Source organism: Asparagus officinalis, chromosome 7 (assembly GCF_001876935.1).
Source record: "Asparagus officinalis chromosome 7, Aspof.V1, whole genome shotgun sequence".
Classification (NCBI taxonomy): domain Eukaryota; kingdom Viridiplantae; phylum Streptophyta; class Magnoliopsida; order Asparagales; family Asparagaceae; genus Asparagus; species Asparagus officinalis.
In genome coordinates, this window is record NC_033800.1 from 20,729,460 (window position 1) to 20,740,771 (window position 11,312).

An 11,312-nucleotide genomic window follows, 5' to 3' on the forward strand; every position below is an offset into this window, starting at 1 on the left:
CTTAAGGAGGGTTTTGTGAAGTTTCTAAAAAGAAATGATGTTTTGTGGACCTAAGAAACCATGATTAAAAGTCGGCAGAGTATAGAGATATAGGGATGAAATCTTGTTATTAAACGATTCATGCCATGACAGAAATTAGGGAAATAAGTATGTAACTAAACATAAATACTCACCAATGTCCCCTTGACCTGAGTAGTATATTGACCTCTTTCGCTGTCCGATACTAGCTTGGAGAGCCCAAAATCTGCGACCTTTGCATTCATATGTTCATCCAGAAGGATATTCGTAGATTTTATATCTCTATGGATAATTGGTGGGTTTGCATGTTCATGAAGATAAGCAACTCCTCGGGCCGAGTCAAGAGCAATACAAAGTCTGGCCTTCCAGTTCAGTTCAACGCCATTTTGTCCTACAGCGAAAAACAAAAAAAAAAAGAAAATAAAATTATTAGTGAAGACAAAGTGAAGAGAGAAGAATATATGGTTTTTGTTATTTAAGAGAACCTAACAAACATTCCCTCAGAGTTCCATTAGGCATGAACTCATAAATTAGCATCCGTTCTCCTTTCTGAAAGCAGAAGCCTACAAGTTCAAGTAGGTTTTTGTGATGGATTCTCGAGAGCAACTCAATCTCAGTCTTAAACTCGAGCCCGCCTTGATTTGACTCCAGCTGCTCTCTCTTGATCGCGACTATCTTCCCATTGGAAAGCTTTCCTCTGTATACCTAAAAAACAAATTAATTTTCCATCAACTTTACCGTCTCCAAAAGTTTAGTTTATGTAACAAAGTATAGAGAAGTTAGATACCTTCCCATAGCCTCCTACGCCAATTACATTAATCTCAGGGAAATTGTTAGTGCAGTTCTTGAGTTCATCATAAGAAAACCACCTTGCTCCATTCAATTGTGGTGCTTCCACACTATTTTCTACATCAGGATCCCAGGAAGCTGACAGGTTGAAGATGCATTAATATTTAACAAACTTGACCATATTTTGGTGAGTAAAGAAGTATTTATGCAGATAATACAGTAAAATTTGAAGTAATGTATAACTCATCTAAACTACGATATACATTTTAAATAGCTAGGTGTCTTAGCTTTCCACTACTTGGATGGCTTTTCATGCTCCTGCCTTATATTAGAAGAACTTCATCCAAATCCTTTCACATAAATATGGGATTAAGCGGCAAACACCAAGATGCAACTTTAAGAAAATCCTACTCCTATAATCTAGGAAAAAGTCCATGCTAACGGAAGACTGCATTAATTTCATATGCACAAGCTACATGGCTGAAAGCAAAATTAGAATAAAGCATGTATCTGAAAAGAATAATAATCACTTAATTTTGAGAATTATTCGGTCTGAAAGATTTAGGAGGGAGGGATAGTTTAATCAATGGCTACGAGATTAGTTGGATCATATGGATTATATTAATGCGTCAGAGTTCTATTCTGAATTAGTGAATTGTATGAAGTAGCTGCGTTGAGAGAGACTAGCTCTTGTTTATACTAACTAATTTTATAGAAAAAAAAAGGCAAGTTGAAGGAAGACAATCTCAGATGAAAAGGTCATGTACTGGCAAGTTGAAGGAAGACAATCTCAGATGAAAAGGTCATGTACTGACAGGATCTAAGGCAGACCCTTCGAAGAGGTACAGATTTCCAATGGAGTGATTGATTAAAAAATTGAAACCTACACTATATTGGATAAAATTTAGAGATATTTGAAAAACATATATCTTATGACAATATTATCTAATAAAGAGAATTTCAGTGCACGCTCCTATATAGATAAGGCTTGTATATTTACAAGTGCTTCAGAGACATTACCAAAGGGATTAATAATTTCTATAGCTTTTTGAACCATTTTCTTTTGTCGCATCGCATATATCCCCATGCTTACAAGTCCAACGATCAGAATTGTAAATCCCACCACCATTCCGATGATCAAACCTCTATGGGAAGAGGAACTTGTTCCTGGATATCAAAGTTTTCTCGGTATTGCATCAGAAAGTCAATCTTTTGAGTTTCTTACTAGATATATAAACTAACCTGGGAAATTGTATGGAAGAGCGCTGAAATAGTAAGGACCAAAAATTTTTGGTGCTTTATAATGCCGGTTGCTTAGGTCGAGCTCCATCAATATCTCTGTTCGGTTGAAGTACGCTCCATTTAGAGGGCAAAGCTTTAGCAGTACCTCCAGATAAGAATCACCATTAAAGTGGGGATCTTGAAGAGACACGGAGGCCACGTGTGATCCATATGTATTCCATACAGTTTCCTCTAACTGTTCGAACACCAAGTGATCTGTCACAACTTGAAAGTAGGGTGCTCTGAAAATCATCAGCCCCTCGTATGGATGCAAACAATCATAAATTTGGGCACATGCTTGTGATTTGCAGTGGGATTGATTTACAGAAGGAACAGGTTTCTTTCGTACAGGAAGGCAATAGCTTGTTTCTGATAGATGAATATTTCCGCACACTGGATTACCATGCAGCCTGCAATCCAAGAAGCCAAGAAAACACGAAACACTTAAAAGTCTAGTTGATGGAATTACACATCTTCTAGTGTTTATAAAAACTGATAAAATTCTCACATTATAGTATTGTTATAGTCCACGCTGAGTTCGACCGATGTAAGAGCATTGTTTTCAACATTCACAATTTGCAGTTGATTGCTGATATCGCTGCCCATGTCAAGACTGCCATTAAAGGCATTGTTCTTTAGCACCCTGCGGAAGTGTAACGAAGTTATAAGGATCTGGAAGGTTCATATGATTGATTATGTTATTGTCCTTGATTTTCCTTTTGGCAACCAACTTCATACACTTACACACGCTGTAATCGTGGAAGGCTGAAGAGTTTAGCTGGTACTTTACCAAAGAGCCCTCCAGATTCTATGACCCTGAATATCCACAGTAAAAGGGTCTGGGCTGAGATGGTCGACTATCAAGATATTCATCATGTTCACTACTTGAAATGGTTACTTGCTTTACTTACAAAGATGAGAGATTCTCTAAGTTGGCAAACCAGGCAGGAGCTTCTGAAGGATCAAACGAGTTCTGGCTCAAGTCCCTACAGAAATACAACAGAATTGATTTTATTCATGACGAATAATAGAACAATATTTCCAGCATGGTCAATTTAGAGCTTGGATGTGTTCTTACAGAGTGTCAAGGGAATTCAACAACGTTAGATTCGGCATTGGTCCAGTTAAATTGTTGTTTGCTAAATTCCTGAAGGAGAATAAAACAGAAATATGTGATGTTGACAATTGAAACACTTGCATATGATGTTCAATACATGGCATGCTCTTTATATGGCAGTATCACTTACAGTAATTTGAGGTTTCTAAGATCACTAATAGTTTCAGGAATCTGGCCTGTAAGATTATTGTTGTCAAGACGTCTGTTTGCAACGATTAAAATGATAATTGTTAGCCCATTTATGCTTGAGAAAAAAAAACATGACAGCAAGTTACAATCAAATTAGACTGGTAGCAGTTGAGGAACATACAGAGATTCAAGAGACTGCACAACTCCAATCGAGCCTGGAATTGTACCAGTAAGCTGATTATGGTCAAGAAGTCTGTCTCGGGAAAATTAAGTCATGAGCATATACAACTACAATAAGATAAGAACTGGGAGAATGAAAGCTTACACATGTAACACTGTCAAATTAGAGTGGAAAAGCTTTTCAGGAATGGGGCCAGACAAGTGATTCTTGTTAAAATGGCTGTTGTGTGAAATAGAAAGTTCATCATTCATTAAGTATGTTCAGCGCATAATGTTTATTTAATTCAAGGCGTATAGAAACCAACTTACAAATGCTTTGTATAGACAAGCTGGTCTAATCCTGGCGCTATATCTGTAGAGATGGGAATGGGACCACTCAACTGATTACCTGCCAAGTCCAGAAGGACGAGTTTGGAGAGTCGACCAAGAGAATTTGGTATTTTTCCAATAAACTTGTTCAACTGTAGCGCCCTATGACAAGATGAATCAAATAAAAAATACGCTCAGAGTTTGAGGATTGATAAGCTTTTGTAACAGAATTTTCTTACAGGAAAGTAAGTTCAGATAGATTGCCGATTTCATCTGGGATGTTACCGGTGAAGTTGCATCCAATTAAGAACCTGAGCAATATTGTGGAAAGTATCAAATGTTAAAACATTTTCTTGAACAACACAAATTCACTGGGGGATTAAATCATACAGAGAGGTAAGATGTTGCAGTCTCCCAATGGCTGGAGGAAGTGAGCCACCGAGGTTCCTGTTGTAGGATAGATCCCTACAGGTTTGATATGAACATATTCATTGAGAACTCAGCTCATAATGTAAATATGCTTCAAACCAAAACGTGATAAAACTCAGTTATGTCATAAAATATCTTTAATGAGAGAAAGAGAAGTAATTTGATTTCTTCAATTACTCATAACAATGTGGAAATTAGCTCTGAAGATGGTATAACAAAGAGAGAGATATCCCCTCCAGAAAGAACGACCCATCGAAACTGTCAATTCTCATCTGCGTCGGCAAAGTCTCCTACACCAATGCGAGTCGGTTCCCTTATTGCGGTGAGCTCGTGTCACCGGAACGCAAGAAACGGACCCCTACCAAAGCTGGAAACAATGGTTCTTTCTGGCCAATACTTCTCCAATTGTTGTTGATTCTAGGACTTTACAGCATACGGAATGGTCGCGACCGCAATAGATGCCCTAGATACAATGCACCCAACTGGGGTGGAAAACCAAGATACCGATTTACTCCCAATGATGCCTCCTTGGAAGGCCCCCAAATGCCTGACTGAACACTCTCCAGAAAAGACCCCTCGTTCGATGGATAGAAAGTGCCAACGTCCGCACGCCGGTCTGCCCGCTCATCCTAATTGTGCTCACCAGGATTCAATCTGGCAGGTCATAGCACTCCTCAACACGGTCAATTGCAACGTATTACCAATCATAACCAGCACCAAACAATGCCACAGTGCTACGCCGAATCGTGATGAAGTCGTATTTCCTATCAATTCACCGTGCTTCCGGTGCTAAATAATACCAAATTTCTTGCTTCTGACGCCGCTATCACAATTCATGGACCAAGTGTAACTTCAAGCGTGGGCATCGGCCAAGGTACGCCTATAGCGCAGCTGCCTCCAAAGCTCCAAGTGAAATGTATGTTCTTCTTCACTGAGGAAGCGAACGCGGTCACTCGCCAACAGATACTCCCGAATTCACCGCCGTCACATCATCCTGATCGAACAGGTACGAATACGCAACAATAGAAGCATTTGTGCACTCATTCCGCGCATGAGCACGAAATCCCCTCTTCCACTCCTGGAAAGCTCGAGACAATCCTCTAGGGCAAATGTGGTAATGTAGCACCCGATCCAATATCCACTCTGTATGAGCTAGGCAAGCTACAGAACTGACGCGCGAGTGCAGATAAGAGTACCCGAAGAATCGATATCTGAAGTCGTTGCCACAGCCTTGACAACATGGTCGTCAGCTCTGAAGCGTTGCATAGCTTTTTCCCCTATATTCTTCCCGGCTGCGCTCACTAACTTTGGGCAATCGGCTTCAATGTCGTAACATCTTCTTGGCAAAGCACAGTTGATTCTAACGAACTCCAAGATGTGCCCTCTAGACTGCGACCTCCCACTACGGTTTGTGACCTCTTTGGCCTTGCGACCAGCACGACGCCGTCGCGCCGGCTAAAACCGGCTGCAAACGAAGTTTCCTTATCGCTTCTTTCGACGAAGCTGATAATTCAACAAGGTGGCCACGGGCGGTGGACCTCCACTTATACGAAAGTAGATGCCTTCCCATTTATAGAGTAGAGAACGCAAGGTCTCATATTCCATCGTCAGGCAAGGAACTCAATAGCAACAGACGCCTTGTCCTGCATCTTCAATCTTAACATACCACATTCGCAACAATCCGCAAGAAGCTTCGTGTAGTGTTCATCGTGATCACGCATGAGGTTCCTTCTTCAACTGGACAGCGGTAAAGCCTCCTCTTCAAATCGCAAGCGATTCTCCACACTCTTTCGGTCAAATCTCTGCTCTGCCAAGGATCTCCCTCGCCAAATCTTCCTTTGCGAAGTCTCATTGATCACCCCTCATACCTTTAGATCTTGAGTGAGACAATGACCTAATCACATCACACGCTCGTCGATTCCATCTTTGCCAAAATTCTCATCAAGTGTTGTCCGGTTTTCCGCCCTGTCCAACTCCAATCGTATCTTCCAAAATTTTGCGGGCGTTGACGCGGCATCCATGCCTTCGGCATCGCAAAGTCCAAAATTGTTGTGCGGCATTGACTTTTCCTACATCAATCTGTCATTGAGTGGATAATCGAGCTTTGGGCGGTTTCTCACGCCGAAGACTGGCGCGGCCCACGACCTTCTTTCTCTGGCCATAAATCTCTCAAGCAGCCACCAAAACCATGCGGAAACAACGAAGGAAATAGATGCCAAACTGAAAAATGACTGAGATTTTTACAAAAAAAGAAAGATCCCACCTTTTATCACCAAGATCGAAAGCCCTAGATGAACTTCCAAAGGCGATCTAGCTCCTGCCAAATAAGCCGAAGCGTTTGCCGCGTGCTCTGATACGCACTTGTGTTGTGACTGATGGGCTTTGAGAAACCAAACCAACGAACGCTGCGAAGAAAGACCAAACAAACACAAACACCATAGGTTGTTTACGTGTTCGGTCAGAATTTGGCTACGTGTACGTCCACGGGCAAGAGAGGGGGTGGGTTTTCACTAATAGAGAAGGAGAGTAGCAAATTGAGACTTCAAATCGCCGTCAAGAACGAATCAACTAATGCTCATCGAACGAAATCTCTCAATCTACTCCCAACCAATAACACGTCTAACTAATAGTCAAGAAAGATCTGCTCTTATTTCTGTGTGCTCCAAACGCCAAAACTCTTCTCCCAAAACCTCCAAAATGCTATTGGTATTTATACGCAAAACAGAAAACGCGAATCACAGACATCTGCAAATGGAACACAGTGAACTTTCCAAAAAACCGGCTCATACAGTCGAGCTTATCAGTTGCTGCATAAGTCGACTTGGCAGAGCGGAAAAACAGCAACTGGACGAGAGATCATATAGTCGACTTATCATGAGCACTTGATAAGTCGACTTGAGCAGAGCAAAGAAAGACGGTCAACGAATGCAGCATGCAGAACGTAAAGTCGACTCAATGCACCAAGACATAAGTCGAGCTTACGATAAGTCGACTTAGTGCCTGTTGCATGAGTTCGACGTTATGACAAAAATCTGCTTTTTTTCCAATTCTTCTCTTCATCGTAACCTAGCAGCTCGAGCAGACAAATCTCTTTAGAAGCCGTAACGCCAGAAGGTTGAATAAGTCACCAATTATATTTAAGAGTAAGAAGAGATCCTTTGCGTGGGGCTTATTAGAAAACATCTGTCATTGCGCGTTTCCTCCAACGCGCAAACACGCGAGCGCCCTCTGCTGCGCATTACGTAGACTTCCGTGCGCACCAGATAAGCGGAGGCAAAAGTGCCAGCACTTGCTGAACTTCCTCCAAATATTAGATTCTCTCCCGCCATACACACGTCCACGCCGCAACGCCATAACTTCGTGTTCAAAGAGTTGGATTCTGAAATATGTATGCGAGCATCGTCACGTGGAATTGAATAGTCTCCAAATTGAGTAATAACAAATCACAATTAAAGAAATAAATGAGCATGGATCTTCAATCTGATTGATCTGAACATAAACAAGCATGTTTTCTCCTTATTTGAATACGCTTTCTATTCAGGCATATCTTAGTATTGCTAAGCCGCCTCCTTAAGCAACCACTAAAATAAGATTGGATCTTTAAAGGAACCAGGGGAGGCCCATAAGTTCTACAAATCATACATGCTCACTCCTGCGCATTCATGCTTAAGAAAAACGATAATAGACTTGACTGGTAAACAACTTTTTTGTCTCCCATAACGCAGTCTCTTTGTTCGTGATGATGCGTTCATGAGAAACCAAACTTCAACGAACGCCGAAGAGGGAAGAACCCAAACACACAACAGAAGGGTTTTACGTGGTTCGGCCAGAATTGGCCTGACGTCACACGGCGCGGCCAGAGGGGGTGGGCACAACTTTTCACTAATAGCAGAAGGAGAGTACACATTGGATTAACTCGCTCACACACGAAACCAACTAATTGAATCTCTGCAATCATCCTCCAACGCAATAACTACACTAGTCAGGAGGAGAAAGAAATATGCTGGGAGACTTAGCAATGATGGCGCATCTGCTGGTGGAAGGACTGAGCTCCAAGTGATCCAGTTGGAATGAAACTTCTACTGATCGTTGGTTGCAGTTGGTGGATGGAAAAGATAAGTCTTTTGTTTTTGGTGTTGTGTATAACATGGGATTGTATCTTGGCATATATGTTTGCTATGCTGGTTTTCTTTTGTTCTCCTTTTGGGAGATTATGTCTGATACTTTGGTGGTGGAGGTGTGATTTGGTTTTGTAAGTTTTTTGGTTAAACAGTAGTTCATACTCTATGGTTGGGAGTATGATCGGTTTTTTGTAACAACCATCTATCTTAATTTAGCTGGCTGGAATACCTTTGTGGTATTCCATCCTTTCTCTCAAAAAAAAAATATATCTTTAATTAATAATGGATGAAAAGTGGTATTGAATCATCATCGAAGTTAATTTGTCTCTTCTTATACAGATTTTGGTCAGGATTGCAACCAGGATAAAGGTTTACTCTTCCAAATTCCATTCCATTCTATATCCTCCTTTCCTTCTGGTTCATATAGCTCATGGTGATTCAAGATCATTATTTGTGCCCCACTATACTTTAATTGATGTTCAAGTTTACTCTTCCAATAAATTTTAGAATTTAGTTGTTTGTATGTAAAAAAAATAAGTATTAGATTCAAGAAGTTTCTTTCAAGTCCAGTACAATTCGTTACTTTTGGGAACGCAGATGAACCTAACATAATTAGAATCTTGAAAAGGTTAGCAGAGTTGACCGCCAGTACTGTCTTAAGAAGAGCTATCCAGGTCAAGTCACTTTTATGAGCATTTTTATTAAATTTGCAGAGTGATGACTAAGTTTCTCGAATTTCTTATATTATGAAATTTAATTAAATGACTGCATGAGATTATACTGCAAACCTTTTAGATGTTGTTTTGAAACTATAAAAAGAAAATCTCACAGGATTTGAAGTTCAGTGAGGCTTCCAATGTCACTGCTCAGAGTACCTTCAATGCCCATGTTGTATAACTTCCTGAATAGCAAAAATAGGTAACGAGAAAATGTTAAAAAGAAATAGAAAATGGGAGGTAACATCAATATAAGTTAGGATTAAAGACTTAACAGTTCAATGACCCTGGAATTGTTGCATGTAACTCCTGCCCATGGGTTTCCACCACAAGGATCACCTGATTTCCCCCAGTCTGGTGGGATGTTCTTCATATGCTCCATTAGTGCTCGGAGAGCAGCACCTGCAAGTTTTCAGAAGAAATTTAGACAACAAAAAGTATGTATAAATTAATAACTTCTATCCAAAGGCCATATGACATAAAACGGCTTTACAAGATATAGCATTATATAACATTCCTATTTTACAATTTTGGTGAAAAATGCTATTAGTATTTAGTACCTCATTGACAAAATCCTTCAGGAATGTAGTAAACATTCAGGTCAAGATGATCAGAAATAGATGCACTAATTGATTGATATGAATGATGCTTTTGTAATGGGAAAAACATAAGTGGATCAATGTGGATCCAATGGGTAAGCTTCCTCAACCTCTAGTTAGATGCAATGCACTTGCCAAGTTAACTGCAAAAAATCAGACAATCGCTCGCCATGATCTAATGAAGTGGTTATCAGAAATAGATGCACTAATTGATTGATATGAATGATGCTTTTGTAATGGGAAAAACATAAGTGGATCAATGTGGATCCAATGGGTAAGCTTCCTCAACCTCTAGTTAGATGCAATGCACTTGCCAAGTTAACTGCAAAAAATCAGACAATCGCTCGCCATGATCTAATGAAGAAAATTTCATAGGTGGGACACTGAAATAGATAAGCTGAAAAAAACAAGTTAAGGGTGTTTTTTTGAATAAATATCTTCAAAAACTTGCAAAATATTCCATTTTAATTCTAATGCGCTAGCGCTTATAATTTTTATGTGCTTGGCAAGTGTTAGCCTTGTCAACAAACAATATTAGGGCTTCAGTCGCATGGGATTATGAATAGTGGTGACAAATGCAATAATTGCCTGATCTAGTAATGTTACTCAGTAGACAAATTTCTGATTAAAGCATATGAAAACTAAATAAGGAAGCTCATGTTGAATTTTTTTTTTTTAATTATTGGATACTTTCTCCATTGGATGACACCGATGGAAAATAAAATTTTGATGATGAAAGTATCATGAAAACAGTGTGCACGCACTGATGAACAAGGGATGGACAGAGAGAGATCAGAGAAAGAACTCTATCTTCACAATTCCAGATATAAGAAGAAAGAGAAGAAGAAAGTACCATCTTGGCTGTATATACTTTCGGAACCAACTCTAAAACCTACAGTGCACAACAATAGCAGCAGTACAAGCGCAATTGACAACCTCATTTCACCTTAGCAGCACAGACTTGCGACCAAAAGCCCAGATGAAGGAAAATATATGAGATTTCAGACATTCCCTTCAACTGCATGAGATGAATGAAGATTGATACTTTCCACAGTTGACTTTAATATCCAATAGATATTGAGTAGTTGATATAGAGACCATTATGTTAGTTAAGTCCCAACTTGCTGGAGACCAAGTCTTAGGCTATGTCAACTAAAGTTAGGACTCGGTCATTCCGAATGCAGAAGCAAACAGTTGCTTGAGGATACCAAGAGCTTCTAGACCATTTTAAGGGATAAAGTTCTCATTAGCAGGCGTTTTCAGGCAACAATAATAATTCTGAAGATAGTTGACGTAGTCAATTGACTTTTGTAATAGAAGGCTTGATCAAAGTCAAGGAAATAAGGTTTTTTGCAAAAATTAAGGAGGCACATCTTGCGACCAATTGCAAATTGTTTTCTCTACTTCTGAAGGATGTTTGACGTTGGCAGTTAAAAACTCTAGTTATCCATGAAGAGAAATTGTTATCTTATATTTTGCCTTAGTTTCGTCTTACTCTCCCTGGCAGTTAAAAACTCTAGTTATCCATGAAGAGAAATTGTTATCTTAAATGGTTTCAAAATCTTTTCCAAAGAGTACAATTAGTCCGCTATTTATGATCTGAATATATTAATGACATGCCATT

The 11,312-nt window shown here is 39.7% G+C and overlaps 1 protein-coding gene across 1 annotated transcript in view; it reads right to left on the bottom strand.

Moving 5' to 3' along the window:
• The window catches only part of LOC109850499 (probable leucine-rich repeat receptor-like protein kinase At5g49770), a 12,630-nt gene extending 1,943 nt beyond the window's left edge, over positions 1 to 10,687 (bottom strand). The window contains exons 1-18 of the mRNA XM_020420512.1: positions 10,542 to 10,687; positions 9,365 to 9,491; positions 9,203 to 9,274; positions 4,214 to 4,288; positions 4,063 to 4,134; positions 3,824 to 3,985; positions 3,660 to 3,734; positions 3,516 to 3,587; positions 3,336 to 3,407; positions 3,167 to 3,235; positions 3,000 to 3,074; positions 2,833 to 2,904; positions 2,597 to 2,731; positions 2,050 to 2,498; positions 1,828 to 1,974; positions 806 to 945; positions 504 to 723; positions 174 to 409 (exon numbers count right to left, since the gene is read on the bottom strand). Of these exons, the coding sequence (XP_020276101.1) occupies positions 174 to 409; positions 504 to 723; positions 806 to 945; positions 1,828 to 1,974; positions 2,050 to 2,498; positions 2,597 to 2,731; positions 2,833 to 2,904; positions 3,000 to 3,074; positions 3,167 to 3,235; positions 3,336 to 3,407; positions 3,516 to 3,587; positions 3,660 to 3,734; positions 3,824 to 3,985; positions 4,063 to 4,134; positions 4,214 to 4,288; positions 9,203 to 9,274; positions 9,365 to 9,491; positions 10,542 to 10,629 (2,358 nt within the window). The 5' untranslated portion in view covers positions 10,630 to 10,687. The remainder of the gene's footprint in view (positions 1 to 173; positions 410 to 503; positions 724 to 805; positions 946 to 1,827; positions 1,975 to 2,049; positions 2,499 to 2,596; positions 2,732 to 2,832; positions 2,905 to 2,999; positions 3,075 to 3,166; positions 3,236 to 3,335; positions 3,408 to 3,515; positions 3,588 to 3,659; positions 3,735 to 3,823; positions 3,986 to 4,062; positions 4,135 to 4,213; positions 4,289 to 9,202; positions 9,275 to 9,364; positions 9,492 to 10,541) is intronic.